The 16,283-nt window shown below is 34.2% G+C and overlaps 4 protein-coding genes, 1 non-coding gene and 1 pseudogene across 7 annotated transcripts; 3 read left to right on the forward strand and 3 right to left on the reverse strand.

The window, feature by feature from the left end:
* Positions 1-56: 56 nt before the first annotated feature.
* R102.11 (uncharacterized protein) lies at positions 57-1,441 on the reverse strand (the record flags this gene model as incomplete). Of its 2 annotated transcripts, NM_001268575.4 has the most annotated exons (3): positions 57-273; positions 325-506; positions 1,184-1,441. In NM_001268575.4, the coding sequence occupies 3 exons, from the start codon at positions 1,245-1,247 to the stop codon at positions 142-144; spliced, it is 378 nt and encodes a 125-aa protein (NP_001255504.1). The 2 variants fall into 2 exon arrangements, with proteins under 2 accessions (NP_001255504.1, NP_001255505.1); NM_001268576.3 differs by lacking the exon at positions 1,184-1,441 and having other exon boundaries at positions 142-273; positions 325-459.
* R102.6 (MARVEL domain-containing protein) lies at positions 1,107-7,871 on the reverse strand. Its single transcript, NM_001383196.1, has 7 exons — positions 7,726-7,871; positions 2,919-3,054; positions 2,729-2,873; positions 2,561-2,630; positions 2,068-2,209; positions 1,912-2,021; positions 1,107-1,673 (listed from the first exon to the last, which is right to left on the reverse strand). Exons 2-7 carry the CDS (start codon positions 3,042-3,044, stop codon positions 1,580-1,582), a joined length of 687 nt encoding a protein of 228 aa, NP_001369920.1. The 5' UTR covers positions 3,045-3,054; positions 7,726-7,871; the 3' UTR covers positions 1,107-1,579.
* On the forward strand, positions 4,680-6,663 carry R102.7 (annotated as a pseudogene). Its single transcript has 5 exons — positions 4,680-4,988; positions 5,387-5,663; positions 5,710-5,815; positions 6,028-6,393; positions 6,567-6,663. Coding segments are annotated over exons 1-5 (1,155 nt in total).
* Positions 7,157-8,994, forward strand: R102.10 (RING-type domain-containing protein). Its single transcript, NM_001028167.4, has 5 exons — positions 7,157-7,227; positions 7,658-8,067; positions 8,183-8,406; positions 8,571-8,713; positions 8,758-8,994. The coding sequence occupies exons 1-5, from the start codon at positions 7,211-7,213 to the stop codon at positions 8,933-8,935; spliced, it is 972 nt and encodes a 323-aa protein (NP_001023338.1). The 5' UTR covers positions 7,157-7,210; the 3' UTR covers positions 8,936-8,994.
* Positions 8,995-11,228: 2,234 nt separating this feature from the next.
* Positions 11,229-13,475, reverse strand: glb-21 (Globin domain-containing protein). Its single transcript, NM_001028168.3, has 4 exons — positions 13,382-13,475; positions 12,464-12,709; positions 12,014-12,213; positions 11,229-11,793 (listed from the first exon to the last, which is right to left on the reverse strand). Exons 1-4 carry the CDS (start codon positions 13,471-13,473, stop codon positions 11,741-11,743), a joined length of 591 nt encoding a protein of 196 aa, NP_001023339.1. The 5' UTR covers positions 13,474-13,475; the 3' UTR covers positions 11,229-11,740.
* 21ur-14850 lies at positions 13,164-13,184 on the forward strand. Its single transcript, NR_056568.1, has one exon.
* Positions 13,476-16,283: the final 2,808 nt, after the last annotated feature.

The raw sequence follows: 16,283 nt of genomic DNA on the forward strand, positions 1-16,283 counted from the left end.
GAAAATTATTACAGAATCCACGTCGTACTAGATTCTAGGAACTTCATTCTGTAACTTTTGAATGTTTAACATTTTATTTTTGTACTATTTGTGTTATGACTGAAAGAAAAGATGTTATATAAGCAAAAACCATTGTACATATCAATGTATCGTCTGATTGTTGATCGCACGTCTTCTTCGACCACACCCACCACCGTAACCGCCACCGTATCCACCACCACACCCTCCGCATCCACCACTGCATCGAGGAACGTATTGAGGAACCATACAGGGCTGAAAAGATATAACAACAATGAAATTAGGCAAATTTTACAGTAAAATTACCTGATACATGGTTACCGGTGGCGGGCACGAGCAGGCAGGCGGAGGAGGTGGACACGGGATTGGCATCGGGCACGGTGGAGGTGGAGGTGGCATACATACTGGAGAAGGGGGAGGTGGTAGGCAGGAGCATCCCATGTTACATCCACCACAGGAACTTCCACATCCGCATCCGCCACCGCCTCCTGAATAGTATGAGATAAGTAAAGGAAAAAGTGTTGGAAAATTTCTAGTCCGTTAAAATAAATTACAGGCTTCTGGGAATTAATTGTTTGTTCCTACATCTTACATACGTCATATATCATAAAGAACTTTATTTTGCTAATAATAAAAATTGAGGTACAAGAAAATGTATCTGTTACTTAAAATCGTTGTTTCCTTTCGAGTGTTGCCTAACTTTTGTTTTTAGCAAGTAAATATTTTTGTTCCAAAATTGGGCAATATGTTGCCACCCGATGTCAAGGTTTTCGTGTAAATTTTAAGAAACATATTGAGATGTCGACAAGATTGTCTCTGGTATCCATTTCTCATGAAACTCACGTAATTGTCTGATGTCTTATCAAAATCTTATCAATGTTCTAAAAATCATCAGAAATCGTTACCGAACAAAATTTTGTGATTTTGCACGGTAATAAGATCAAAGTTTATGTCTATATTATGTTTAAAAAGATACCGCGATTAATTTTTTTTTCCAACCTTCATTTCCTGCCAACATCGAGAACGATTGCGGTTTCTAATCATGATAAAGGATATTAGTCGTTTTTTTCGAACCAATTAGTAAAAAATAAAGTCAAGCTTACTTCATATGTATTTCATTAATAACTCCACATAATAATTGGAATTTCAAATAGTTCAAACTTACCGAAACCAAACAAAAAATTGTCTACGAAGATGGGAAAAGTGAATAGTAAAAAGATCAGATTCATATTTCTGAAAAGATGAAAAATGAAGTAGAATAGTAGTAAATATAGAAAACAAAACGGTTTAAGTATGACTAGAAGCAGTGTCGAGCGGATTAGTTGAACGTCTCGGAGGATCCGGTGTCCGAGTGTGACAATTGCCTGGAGCGCCACCAATTTTCTTTTTATTTCGCATCTCTTCGTTTAGGATTTCGGATTTCGGATTTCAAATTAATCGCGGTCGGAAGTAGTTGCTTTACAGTTTTTGGAAGAAAGCTGCTAAGGAATGAGAGATCATGAAGTATGAGGTAGTATTTGGTTTTTGAGGACAAAAGTACAAGGAATCATTTGAGGATCTGTTATACGAGCTCTTCATTTGCTTTCACTTCAGCGCGGATTATTTCGTTTCGGACTAGATCGTATTCAATATCGAACGAACGTTTCACCATCGATCTGCAAATTTAATTAATTTTTTATTCGACAAACTTCGGAAAATTTGGTGAATGAGTTTTGAATTAAATTGCAAGGCAAAGTTACATGGATTCAACACTAATTTGATACCGAAGTTCGAGAACAGATTAATTTGTGAACTGATTAAAATATCATTAATCATCAATCGACTCCGGCGAAAAAAGTTTGAATTTTGTGTTGGTATTGGTTTAGAATTTTTTTTAATTCGATTACAACTAACTTTTTTTGCACAATTTTCTCAATCTGCCGTTGCATATTGAAATCGCAAATGTAGACGAACGCCCGCCAAACGACAGACAACATATAAACTTCGAAGCAAATCATAAATAACTGAAATAAAAGGATTAATAATTTATCCGAATCGTGGGAAATTTACCAAAACAGTATTATGAAGGATTGACTGCATTTCGACGGTATTTTTCGAATTGGCAGTGTCGAGGAAATCGACGAAAAGATGGAGAATGAGTACAAAAATGAATAAGACGCAAACTGTGAAGTATGGAATCAAGAAGATGTACCTGAAAAGTTTGAGAAAATTATTACAGTTTTTTTTTTGAAATTTTGAAAATTTTGTAGCTTTGTGAATTTTTTTTAATGCACAAGGGTTTATATGAAAGTAAAAAAGTTTCTTATTATTTTCTCTTTTTAATTTCAAAAAATTAATTTTTAGTATACTTCTATGGTAGTCAGACATTTATGTTTTTTTTTTGTGAATTTTGATTTGAGCCCCGATACAAGTATTCGCACAGCCAAAATTGTCTCATTTTTTCATGTCATTGAATCTTAAACTAGCAGTAGGCACGTAGGCAGAAGGCAGGAGGTAGGCATATTTGTGCCTACGTGGCCTACATAGTGTTATCGACGCCTACCTCTTCAGACGGACTCCAGCAATCAATAAAACGTTTGTGATACAAACTGTGAGGAAACCAAATGTTGCGGCTGAAAACACAAATGTTTTGTTTTTAAGTTTTTGTTGAAAACTCTTAGTTCTAGATTTGTCAGTAAATTCACAATAAATAGAATACTTTTCAACTTACAAAATACACCCAATGGCGACTCAGTATCCATGGCTTGCAAAAACAAGAAAGAAAAAACTAGGAAAGTTTTGATAATTGCCAAAATAACAAGAACATGCCGAATATGCATAGTTCCGAAAAACGCTCGATATTTTATGTTTTCTTCCTGAATTTAAAAAAAATCAGAAAAACAAACATCACTGAAACAAACATCAAATAATGCTGGATCCTCCCGTTTCTGATCAAACATACAACAACAACAATACGATTTGACATATGCCCTTGGAGTAATTGAATCTCGCTTTTGAAGTGGTTCACAATCAGATAATTTTGACATTTTGGAAATTCTGAAATTTAAATAAAGTTTTTGTGAAAGGAGTAAAGATATAAAGTTTAGAAATTAAACATATTAGGGTAGATAGGAACGCCTTCAATGGGATCAATGCCTGCCTGCCAAGTTACTTGTCCGAAGAAAAATGCTAAACTTATTTTCTTATTTGCTTATAGCTCATTTAAGTTTTGCTTAAAGCTCAATCATGTAGAAACAAATAAAACAGGCAAACAGTAGGTTGCCTTGCATTCAGACAGGCACTTTTGGATAACATAAAATTGTATTCACATTCGAAATAAAAAAGATACAAAAGTTACATATTTGTTAAAGTTGTATTTTATATAAGAGTTTAATTTGAAGTTTAATTTTGAATCTTACGAGGGTAACTTCTTGTGCCAAAACATATGGAAACGTTTCTATTTTGCTGCAGAAAATTAATGTAGGTAGCACTTTTTAGAATTTTGCAAATTTATATCGCTTATGAAAACTTTAAAATTATCTGCAGCTATTTAAAGAGGACACGAAACGCCCAGATTGTGGATGCAAAATATAAATCATTACGGGAACAGGGCACAAGTCTCACAAGTTCGGCGTAACGTTTTTTGATGACCAGGTGTTTAATAGAAAAATGGGTGTGGGTGGGTTCCGAAAGGGGGTACAACTTCCAATTTCGTCGAGAAAACGGTAGGTTTTGTCTTAATTTGATTTAATTTGATAGTGAAAAATACAAAAAAATGAATAAATGAAAAATGAAATGGCGGGCATACATTTGTAAGGGAGAGGACAAAATGCGCAAAAACAACAGACATATCAATCTTCATTTAATAAAATCGGAAGAAAAAAACTGATAAAAGATGAAATACAAGAAAATGAGACACGACACGGTTTTGGCCAAAAATCATGTGTGGAATGGGATCATATGAAAGTTCTATAATTGTACAGAGGGTTACTGTAGACAAGTGTCATCATCGGGAGGTGATATACAGAAGACACGAAAGAACCAAAAAAGGAATGGTTGATGATCATGTTGATAAGAAGGTGGATACTAGGAGGGAGATTGATACGGGAATCAAGAAGCAAGTGATCGAAAATCGGAACGATCATTGGGACAGGGAACAAGTAAAATTTGTGGAGTACATTTGAAGAAAGTTACCGGAAAGGAAAAGGAGAAAAACTAGTATTTTGTTAATGGTAGTTAAACATAATATCTTTCACCTTTTGGTAACGATTTTCAACTTTTTAATTACTGTTTTGTTCGACTAAAAGGGCAATTTATTTTCGACAATTAGTTAAAACAGATTAATTTTAATTTTGGTCTTCTCTTTCCTTTTTTGTAGAACTTCCTGTGAACTGGAAACTTGAAAATTAGGAAAAATCACTGTTTTGAATGAACAAAGAAGGCATGCCTTCGCACGTGACATTCACCTTCTGACCACTACTACATTGACAAGCTAATCTAATCTGTTCAAAGTTCTAACCCAGCGAATTTTGTAGATTTTCGGTGAATTTCTGGCGATGTGTTGTTATTACAAATTATTATTTGCCACTTTATGGAAGTCGTCGATCACAAAAAATTCCTTCGAGTTTCATGGTCTACTTAAAATTCAAATAATAATATTCAAACATCGTAGGGATTAAAACATGCGGCAGTGCTGCTTTTTTTTGGAAACGTCAAAAATTTTCAACTTGCAATTTTTAAATAATAGCAGTACACGCAATTTTTTTCGAAAATGGTTCAATTTCCAAACAAGTGTCAAATTCGATTTATTTTCTATCAAAATGTCGTCGACGTCGCAGGAGGAGGACGGAAGCGAAGAAGATGAACATTTTAAGTCGTTATTATTAATAATCATGTTTGGCTCACATTTGTTTTTCTTCTTTATCGTATGGTTCTGGTTCTATCCAGTAGACGAATCACCGAAAAATCACATGATGCATAAATTGGAGAAGGTATAAGAAAAGATTTCGTTTGGATGCATGCAAATTGGCAGTAAATTGCTCGTAAAGTCGGTGTACTAAACAGAACTCGAAACATGTTGAAACATCGACAAAATGCGTTATAGTTTACACGCAAGTTTCATTGTGATTTTTATATACTTTTGAGAAATGGGCTACTATAAACTTCTTAAAGGCGCACACCTTTGTGCAGACCTAATTTCAAATATTTTTGTTCGTAGGTATATTTCTGCCTGACCGTCATTTTAAGAATACAATCTGGGCAACAAAGTTGCACACGCACTTATTCAGTAGTAATTTTACAATTCTGGCACACTTTTAAAAGCATTCACTTTTCCGGTTTCACTTAATCGGTGGCACCTCTTCCGAAAAAATAAATTTTTAATTTTCAGGACATTGCAAAATCTCGAAAAAAAGGCGGCACGGTTCGTCCGATCACTCGTCTTTCGAGAAGTAGGCTTCTTAGATCGTCATGACACGTGTCACGAACGTGAATACCAGCTAACAGAAGACGATCAAAAGTTGATAAAACTGGTAAAAGAAGGCGAAACCAATAATTTGAAGCAGGGATCCAAATTGTTTGACGATCTGACAATGAGTTGTGGCAGTTTAATTGTCAAGCGAGGTGCTACAATAGAAACTAATTTCAATAACGAGACTATGGATCAGGTATGGAGATTCCACTGATATTTTGGAGATTATGGCATGTTTTCAGTTTGACAATGAGGAAGCTGCTGTAATTGAAGATTTGGTACAATTGAAACGGTCGAAAGAAGAAAAAGAAAAGAAGAAGAAGAGGAAGACGAAAGAAAGAATGGATGGTAAGTGTCTCTATTTGAGTTTTCGAGTAAAACTTGAAACTTGTGAATTGAGCCAGTGTATGAAAGGACCCTTACATCAAATTTTACGAGCTTGAAAGTAGAAAATGGAAATTTATTCGAGGCGTTTGAAATTCTATCGCAAATCCGAATAAAAAATATAAGAAATTTGTTCAGCTTTAGAAAATCTATTTTATAGTAAACTCAAATTCCAGCTCTGGATGAACTAACACATGTCACCTCAAACGATAGGATTTCTCTGCTATCTCGAATAATACCCGATCTTCATAACCAATCACGAAAAGGACTGAAGCTCGCCCCATCAACAATCCGCGAGCACACTGTTAGCGTTCAGCCAACACTGGAAGATGATATGACACAGAAGAAGGTGGTCAAAAAACCATCGTCGAGACCACACAAGAAGCCATCAACGACCCGTGAGCACACTCTTAGCGTTCAGAAAACAGTGGAAGATGATATGACACAGAAGAAGGTGGTCAAAAAACCATCGTCTAGACCACACAAAAAACCATCAACAATGGAGGTTTTGCTCAAAAAGAAAAAATCGGCGGCAACGATCAGTAAGTTTGTTTGAGATAGACAACTGTTTGTTCAATTTTTAATTTTAAAAACAAGTAGGCTGAAAATTGACGAAAATGTTTTAATAGATTACTACGATTCCCTTTTATTCTTACGAGAACGTTCTGTGCATTCATATCAGTTTGATTCTACCAGAGAGAATACATTTTTGTAGAAGATGGGCGAACAGTACACAATGTCAGTCAGATGTCAGTAGTTTCAACTCAAGAAACGACAAGAAGCAAGAGTAATATGATGAAACCTAATTAAAATGAATATTTTTTTAAACGTTTTCTGAATCTTTTGACGTATTTCAGTGAGATGAAGCTTCTGAAATATTAGGTAGTCCCGCTCTTTGGCTGTTTTACAACATGGGGGACGGCGGAATCAACTTATTAACTTTGGATGCGGTCGAAGCTTTCATTTCTGTTTTGTATAGCTAATACTGGAGACGGGTCCCATTTTTTTTCTATTTTGGCGTCGAATTCAATATTCTTCCATTACTAAACTAAATTCTTTGAAAAGTATTCTACCCAACTTCAATGGTACATGTTATGTATACATATATCGACAGCTTTTTAAGAAACATTCCATAACGGAAACGAATTGTTGGAATTGATGTTAAAAAAGTAGAAAAACAAAATAAAATATCATTTCAAAAAAGGAAAAACTAAAAAAAAAAGCGTGACATTCCATGTTCATATATTTATATTTTTTTTTTCCAACAAGATAGACAAGTCAGGGGAGAATCATTCCCATATTATTACAAAAAAGCGAAGACACTCAATCGGTCAATATTTGGATTTAACAGAACAAATTATGGAGCCAAACATTGAGTAAGTTGTACCAGATGTTTTACAAGAGACGTCATTGACGTTGTGACCATGCAACTTTGTTTTAAAATTTGTACCTGAATCTGGTTTAATGTCGGGAGTTGCGAAACAACACACAGGGCAGAAGGCGGTAGGTAGGCTTGAAGACGAGTTGCAGCCTGCAACTCGCCTACAACTTGCAGGCGCATAGGTAGGTTGGTAAGCATGCAAATAGGTAGATAAGCCTGTAGATAGGCAGACAACCTGATACAGGTATTTTCCATTGTTTTAATTCTTACAACCGGATTCCGGAGTTGTATATATGGGGTAACTTTTGAAAGCTCTTTTCGGTCTCCCTTCTGTCGGAAACTAGAGCCCCAGAATAAAATTGGATCAATGGGGGGGGGGGGGGGGGGACCTAACTTCAATTAAAAAAAGTGGTGCATTTTTACAGAGAAACATGTCAACTCCACACAAAGTTTGGAAAACTTTTTGGAACCGTCACCGAGCCCAACAACTCACCCTATCAAAATCTCTTGGATTTGTCATTTCGGCCCAGTAAAGTTCAGGATAATCCGCAAATGTTTCTTCCGCCGAGCATCAATCCGAAGACTGCAACGGAAATCAAGAAAATCGATTTAACAACTGAATTTCGTGGAAATCAGCCAGTTCTATCGTACACAATCACTTGGTTGGACAAGAATGCATCAAAGAAAACGGATAAGGCATCAATCAAAAGTTCAACGAAAACGAGAGATTCGCAGAGAAAATCTGTGACTAGTTCTTTGTCGGATGATTCGTCGGAAACTGATGAGCCCGTGCAATTGGTCAAGAAACCGTCGTCAATGATGAAAATTCCAGGAAGTGAGTAAGAAATGGAATAACAAGTTTTTTATATAGTTGCCCAATTTCACCACGTGTCACCCGATAGCTTTTGTCGTCGGCTTAGCCCATAATTGAAATATCGAACAAATTTCAGAAGTTCGTTGTGATGGCCCATGTGCTCAAGTTATCGAATTGGCGGATACAGTTCAATTCGGATGTGATCATGTGATTTGTTCGGGTTGCCGTAAAAAAGCAACAAGCACTCCACTTTTCGATGGTTCTCCCGGTTGTTGCAATGTAAATTGTGTTCAACTTGCAAAGGCAAATGGGGATAAAGTTTGCGCTGGACAATCGAACTCTGTCACCTCGAACATTTCGGTAGGGAATATTCAGAGTTGATTTGTGCATTATGCCTCGGTAAGAATCGCGAGTTTATCTGTAAAAAAAAAAATCATCTGACGAGACCCAAACTATGGGGCGGGGCGATGCGCGTTTTTGTGCGTCGGCATAATACAAAATCAATATCAATTTTACTATTTCAGTATGTGGGAGCAATCGAATCAATTGTGACTCATGTTTGCATTCTGAAGAACTACGGTCATGATGTGCTCCGAACTCAAGTGGAACTGGAATTTCCGTCTTCAGCTCGGTTTTCTGTTATTATCAGATGTTTGTTTCATTACAAGTGCGTTTGACGTTTGATGTCACGATTTTCATTGAATTTTTCAGAGATCTGATGAAGAACTCCCGTTTCTACTACAGTACCCAGAAGCCCACCTGCCGTGCGGATATCCTACCAATCTCGCTGACTGACACTAATCTTCGTTTCCACAATATTGTCGACATGAAATCCGATCCGATTTTGTACTTAATCATTGTCGGAAAAGACATCCAATTTTTTGACTGAATTCTGTTCAGTCTGAATACTGCGTTCTGGCTGTACTCTGATAAAGCATTGTTCTTTTGAATTTTGTCGTGAACTTTTGGTACTCTACAATTACAGTGATAGATCTGAATGATGTCTCTTGAATAGACATTTCGCATGATCGAGGAGCCTCATATCCGCCTCTTTGTTTACCTAGGCAAATACTCATTGACTCCAAAATCATTGACTACCTGTTCTCATTGCCTACCCTTGCTTACTGACTACCCTTGCTCTTTGCCTACCTCTTTCTCATTGACTATCTTTTCTCATTGCCTACTCTTTCTCATTGCCTACCCTTTGCTCATTGTCTACTCGTTTTCTTCATCAGTCAAGAGGCACGTACAAGGACCGTATTCCAAGAATACATCAAAGGTACATCTACTCAATTTGTTCATTCATTCAAAGGGTATACATATTTACAATCTTTCAATCTGTACACAACAGTTCGGGCAACAATTAGTAGTAGCTGAGTCATGTTTTAATTTACATTAATTTTGATAGGACACACAAAGGCTGGGCAACATTCATTATCCATCAACATTAATAGCAAAAATAGCAACAAAAAAACAACAATTAAAAATTTGAAAAAAAAGTGGCAAAGAACGTAAAATCAATAACAATGAAATTTGGCATAAGAAATTCATTCGGAGTCGGAGTCAATCACTCGTTTTCTGCTTTTGAGCATATAGGAACATGACGCCGTAGTATCAGACGTTTCAAACAAGGATGCACTGGAGTTGATGGTGGCTTTCGATCTAAAAATGAAATAACCTCCAAAACTCTCTGAACTGAGTATTTTCAAACTGGCGTATCTCAAAAAATACACATCTGGAAAACAAATGTCCAACTAACAAAATGATCAGAAATATTTTTTCTTTTTAATTCAATAATTTTTATTTTAATACACCAACATTTTGTAGAGTTACACGGAGTCAAAGTCATTTTTCCAAAATTCACAAAAAGTTTTTAGAACTCTTTTGTTGTACCCTATATAACTCAACTTTCATTGAATTTCAGAAGATAAATTTTGTTGAATTGTAAGTGAAAAATATTTTTCCACATTTTACCAGTTTCAAGTTTTTTGATATTTTCATGTTCCGCCAAGATATAGACCGTTTTCTGAAAAAATCCAATTTCGCTCATAAAATTCTTCATATCCAACGTATCGACTTGAAATTTTGAAAAATGATCACTTTTTTGAGGTCTCTACAATGTCCTAAAAAATCTTTCGAAAAACACTGTCCATCTCCAAAATCGTCCTTCGCTCCGAAAAATGAAATCGGACTTTTGCTTTTCGAAAAATGGGCGAAAAAATCAATTTGCGATTTTTGGGTCGAAAAAAATATTTTTAGAAAGCTGAGAACACGCTATTTACGAATTTCATGTTCATTTCAGGTAAATTCTTGTTTAAAATGACCTAAAAGTTAAACAAAAAGGACATAATTTTAATTCTCACGTGGATTTTTTTTTAATTTGCATTAAAACAATTGAAACACTGAGCAAGTTACCAAAAAATTTCACGTGAGAATTAGAAAAATGTTCTTTTTGTTCAATTTTTAGGTCGTTTCAGAGAAAAAATCACCTAAAATGAACATGAAATTCGTAAATAGCGTGTTCTCAGCTTTCTAAAAATATTTTTTTCGACCCAAAAATCGCAAATTGATTTTTTTTCGCCCATTTTTCGAAAAGTAAAAGTCAAATTATGCCAAATTTCATTGTTATTGATTTTACGTTCTTTGCCACTTTTTTTTCAAATTTTTAATTGTTGTTTTTTTGTTGCTATTGTTGCTATTAGTGTTCATGGATAATGAATGTTGCCCAGCCTTTGTGTGTCCTATCAAAATTAATATAAATTAAAACATGACTCAGCTACTACTAATTGTTGCCCGAACTGTTGTGTACAGATTGAAAAATTGTGAATATGTATACCCTTTGAATGAATGAACAAATTGAGTAGATGTACCTTTGATGTATTCTTGGAATACGGTCCTTGTACGTGCCTCTTGACTGATGAAGAAAACGAGTAGGCCGTTTACCTAACCTTCACGATCTTTTACTGAATAGCGGAGAACAGGAATGTATGCATGCTGCGATTATAAATGTATAGAATTTGATCAATTAAGAGCTTAATATAACAGCTCAATTTTCAAAAATTTCCCTTCAATTTTTCCTGTTTCTGAAGTTTGTGTACTCATAGTCAGTTTTTAAATTTGTAATTGCCTCAAAGTTTCTTTTTTATGTTCTGAATCTTGACTCGTTTAAAAGGGAGAATATGTTTTTATTCTGTATGCGAAATGCATAAAGACAAATTGATTGAGACTATTTTGGCAAAAAAAATGGGATGGGATCTACAACGATTTATACAAGATGGGATCACTGAGAAACGAAAAGCTCAAGTATCTCACAATCTCTGTGGTTATGTTGTTAATAGATTGAGGTTTACTTTGAAGAACAAATGCAAGTATATATGATGACAAGGAATAGAATAAAAAGAGGAGGATTGACGGTGGGAAAGTTCAAAATTATGTTTCGGGAAATTGGTAAATCAGAACTAATGGTTCTGAAAGCAAAGTTTAAATATTATGGAAACTGGTCTCAAGAATTACTTTCACAAGCGTTGTGTTTAATAGGCCCGTTTAAAACTCCCATTTTGAATATTGGAATATATAGTTGATACTAAATTTTTCACAACTATAACACATATTATTCAATAATTACAGATTGTTCATCCTCTCCTTTGTTGTTATTTTGATGTTTTGTATTCTCTTCCTCATCATCATCTAATTGTCAGAATTTTGTTTCTTCATCATGACAGTTACGACGAGCCTCATCGAGAAAACCTGAAAAAGTTATTTGAAACTCATAAATTTGGATTTTTTTTCTACTAAAACTATAATGTATTTATGCTCACAGAAATATTAGAGAAGGATATGATTTATGAACTGTTGAACTATAAATAAATAGTGTGGGAAATGGATGCATGTTTTGTGAATGAAATTTAATGTGATTAGCTAATATCCGGTACATTAAGAAAATGCTTAACAGATATTGTGAACTTACCTTTCTTCATTTCTCGAATCACTGAGCTCATGAACTTTTCCCAACCAATTATAATGACTGTACTTGAACTAGAAGGAAACAATGATGGAACACTTTTCAGATCCATTGAACTACTTTCAGAATTTCCACAATCTTTTGTCACTATCTCCACTGTCACTTTCTTGAACGTCAACCAATTGTCGGCGCCAAAGTTCACTCCTCTAAAAGATTGTTAATACGTTTTATCTTTTGCTTTATATCTAAAGATTTTCTGAGAATTATACGAATGTTTATCATCTTTCGAGTCCAAAATCTTTTGCCAAAATTGCAGACAATACTTTACACCACAAATCCACGCAATACTAATCCAAAAATGTAATATTGACCAAGAAGCAAATGTTGCTCACTTTGGGTTTTGGTATTTTCTTTTGTTGAAAACATTAAGCAAATTTTTTTTTCTAGATATTGTACCTATAAAAATGAATTTGTCCAATACGGTATGCCATCTGATGAATATTTCCAATTGGACAGAACCCAAGTGAAGAGACTGCAGTATCCAAAAAGTTTTGAATTCGGTGTGCTTGCAATTGAAATTCTCTGCAACTGTACACATCATGATTCTTTTCATCCACGTGAATTCCAAAATAATCCTTAAACTGTGGCTTCCGTTCAATAAGTGCGCGTAGGATGTGTTTGCCAATTTCTCGTTCTTTGGCTCTGAAACTTGGTCAAGTTGACCCAATGAATGTTTGGTTTGGGGGAATCTGTGCATAGACTGAAGTGGAAGGAAGAAGTCTGGTGACACTTTAGATTCTGTCTAAGGATATCCGGATGACCATGTCATTTTTAATCAGGATAATCTTAATGTCAATTCAGAAAATTTTAGTCTGTAGTGATGCAACGTCTATACACAAAATGTTGTACAGGAAATTACGTACTCTCTATAACATATTACTAGTATTGAAATCAAACAAAATCTTGAAAAATTACCATTTCAGTGTCTATTAGTCTTGCAACTATTTTTTCGGTGCGAGACCTACCTCAGAAGTTTGAGCATTTCAAAAATATGTTTTGCCTATTTTTCATAACTTTCTTCTACGTAGTTTGTAAAAAACAAATTGTTCTGTTATTAGAACTGCACAAAATATTAAAATGTTCCAGTGAAAGCTAGTGATTAGACTCAGAATAAACGGTCGGAAATTATTTTGCCGGTCATTTTTTTAAGTGGGAATTGTTTTGAAATCTTGTCGTGATAATTCAACATACCTAGATATTATTTTAAAAAAACATCTACAATTGCAAACATCGACAATTTCCAAGAAAAACTTGTAACCTAATAAACTATACAACTAATTTTCTGTTCAATAAATCTATAAGATTTGAACCCACCTCTTCCACGCATCTCTGACTGCTTGCATTTCATCAGTTGTCAATTCGTACATACTCCTCTCCGAATTTCTTCCAAAACAATTTAACTTCATCTGGAATTTTAATAGATAATTTGAATGAAATGAGATAAAGATGGAGAAAAAACAAAGTGCGAAATGGGCGGTGCTTAGGGAAGATACCTAATTCGATGAGAGAAGTGATTAGAAGGAAATGAAGGAAGAGGAAAAAAGCTGTTCGCAAGTTGAGCATATTCTGCAGGAGCAATACACACAATCTTGCAGGCAGGGACATATAAAAGTGAAATCATTGAAAAGAGGTTTAGTAGGGCAACATGACAAGCAAATGGTGGTGAAGATAATTAGAAAACAATGTTCTGATAGTTCGATGAGTTCAAAATATAAGAGCAACAGATCAAGAGTGTTGGTGGTGACAGGCATCTGAAATTTGAAATTCTGACTTCATTATTTTAATATGCTTGTTAAATAGTGACCTAGTGTAAATAATAATAATAATTTTTGAATAAAAACAAGGCTCTAGACAACTCATAATTTTCAATTCAGAAAAGAAAATTATAATTAAACTGAAAATGTTTTTTAAAGGTAAAGAGGCCCAAAATAACATTTTATTTTAATTTCATCTTTCCGGGCTTTTTGAGAAATTTAGAGTGGTTTTTGTCCGATTTAATTTTTTTTTAAACAAATGAGTGTTAAAAGCTAAGAGTAATTGCCACCTATCGACTGTAAATTCATAGTACGAAAGGATTTTAAACTATTTTTCCACTTGCGCTACTTTATCTTAAAAATCTAATTTTTGAATTGGAAGCAAGAAATGAAAAATATGGAAAAACGTTCTTTTGAGCATTTGTTTTTTATCAAAGAAACACAAATCACACAGAAATTTCAGATTCTGACGGAATTCGAGAGTAAGCGAGTATAATCATTAATAATGTTGCGTTGAATAAATGTAGTTTACACATAATTAAATAATGAATAAAAAACAAAGTTCAACGTTGAGAAATATACATTTTACTGCAACAAAATTTTTTTAGCCATTTGCAAAAAATTTATGTATTTTTTTAAGTTTGAAAAATTACTTGATCAAATTCATAACATATTTTTAAAGTTTATAAAAAATTTCGCCAAGTACTTACAAAATTATACCTTTTGATTATAAGTTGTAAAATTTTGACTATTATGTGGAATAGCAAACATAGTCAACTGATATATTTGCAATAAGGTCCGCCCAAATCTTTAATCCAACCATGCCATTTTCTCAAAACTTATTCACATCGAAAAACAATCAAAAGTGCTTCTTTTCTTCTTTTTTCCCTATTTTTTGATTCCCGTACTCGTAAGTTTCCAAACCAAAAATAGCCGAAGCCATCCAACGTGATCTGTCACATAAAAGAGCGGAACAAAAATGCTACAAAAACCTTAAAATTGTCACGTCTTGAAGCATAAAAGCTACACAAGATGCTCATTCGAATTAATTCGAGAAATCGGCAAAAGATGAGTGCAAAACTAGAAGCTATCTATGTAGGAGGCGGAGGAGGAGGAGTTCTAATCGGTTTCAAATGCAAAAATTTAGTAAAAAAAGGTGTTAGATTTTATTCGAAAATATATTGGAATAAAATTGCAAAAATAAAAAATTAGTCAGTGTGAAAATAAAACTTAGTGACAAGAAGTTCGAGTACAAATGTCCTAAAGCCGCTGCGCAAAATGTTCAAATATTTGAATGTACGTCGAGAAAAAGAAGGAAGTCCAAGCGGAACAAAATGGAGCTAAATCGTATGACATTAATCATCACATTATTGCCTCACATGGTGGAAGCAACACTTAGGAAAATCGACATTAAAACTTGGAACTTTTCAAGGAAGCTTCTAGAAACATGATTATCCTGAAAATAGTTTTAAATATTTTTTTTAAAGTGATATTTCATCTTCCTGCTGATGTGAAATCTCTTGCTATCTTTGGAAATTTCAAATATTATAAGAAATGTAGGTCTTATTTAAAGGATTTTAAAAATGAGCTCTTTTAAGGTGAAAATAAGAAGAGCAACATCTGAATCTACATGGAACGACGAATGTCAAGACTCTGAAATTTTTTAGCATGTACTGATGGGATGGATCAAAAGCTACCATGAAATTCTGACAACATTTGCCTCAAAATGGTGGATGTTAGGGCTTGTATAAATACACAGAACATGTCAAGATGTTCTATATTACAAGATTCTTCACTATCTCTAGAAGAATATCATTTCGTGTTAAATACCAACAATTTTACTGCAAAATTTGTAACTTATTTCTTACTAGGAATGTTTGTTCGCTCAAGGAGAAAGTTCTTCTCCTCTCTTGCAATTTGCTTTGGACACTATTTCAAAGAAACCTTGAATGTTATTTATTCCCTGCTCAAAGCTTCACTCTACCGAGAAGATATCAATTCCTGAAACTAATTGATACCGTATACTTTCTACTTTGAATGAGAAATGTCATTAGAAAATTCTTGCTGAAAATTGTAAAAGGCTTTATAATTCAGAACTACACCAGGGGTGAGCATTCAAAATTATGCATTGCAGCACTAATTCTAAATTTCTCCCAAAAAAAAACTTCCAAAATGTTAGCAAAGTCACGATGAGGATATTAGAATAATAAAATTCTGAGAGATTTGTACTAAAATGCGCCAGCTAAAAATTTTATTTAACATTGCTTTCAAAACATACTTCACACAAAAGCTCAACGGTACTTTCCGATCGTTCTGAAGTGATTTCAAAAAAAAGTTGTGTACCAATAAATGTTAATATTAAAATAGATGAGTTTGTTGAGTAGTTGCAACAAAATGCCAAGTTACTGTAAGATTTTTTCAGAACCTAGAACATTCTATTTCTATTTTTCTCCAAATTTTTG

Source organism: Caenorhabditis elegans, chromosome IV, assembly GCF_000002985.6.
Source record: "Caenorhabditis elegans chromosome IV".
NCBI classification, from domain to species: domain Eukaryota; kingdom Metazoa; phylum Nematoda; class Chromadorea; order Rhabditida; family Rhabditidae; genus Caenorhabditis; species Caenorhabditis elegans.

Bases quoted from the DNA above. Each gene is read 5' to 3' on its own strand.
- R102.6 (NM_001383196.1), bottom strand. From the start codon at position 3,044: ATGTCAAAATTATCTGATTGTGAACCACTTCAAAAGCGAGATTCAATT. The intron at 2,631-2,728 runs GTAAGTTGAAAA...TTGTGTTTTCAG, and splicing joins GTCGCCATTGGGTGTATTTT to CCGCAACATTTGGTTTCCTC. The intron at 1,674-1,911 runs GTTAGTTGTAAT...TTAAATTTGCAG, and splicing joins GAGAAAATTGTGCAAAAAAA to ATCGATGGTGAAACGTTCGT.
- R102.10 (NM_001028167.4), top strand. The intron at 8,407-8,570 runs GTAGGGAATATT...TTACTATTTCAG, and splicing joins CTGTCACCTCGAACATTTCG to TATGTGGGAGCAATCGAATC. The intron at 8,714-8,757 runs GTGCGTTTGACG...TGAATTTTTCAG, and splicing joins AGATGTTTGTTTCATTACAA to AGATCTGATGAAGAACTCCC.
- glb-21 (NM_001028168.3), bottom strand. From the start codon at position 13,473: ATGAAGTTAAATTGTTTTGGAAGAAATTCGGAGAGGAGTATGTACGAA. The intron at 12,214-12,463 runs GTACAATATCTA...ACAATCTTTTAG, and splicing joins GGACAAATTCATTTTTATAG to AGGAGTGAACTTTGGCGCCG. The intron at 11,794-12,013 runs GTAAGTTCACAA...TAACTTTTTCAG, and splicing joins GATTCGAGAAATGAAGAAAG to GTTTTCTCGATGAGGCTCGT.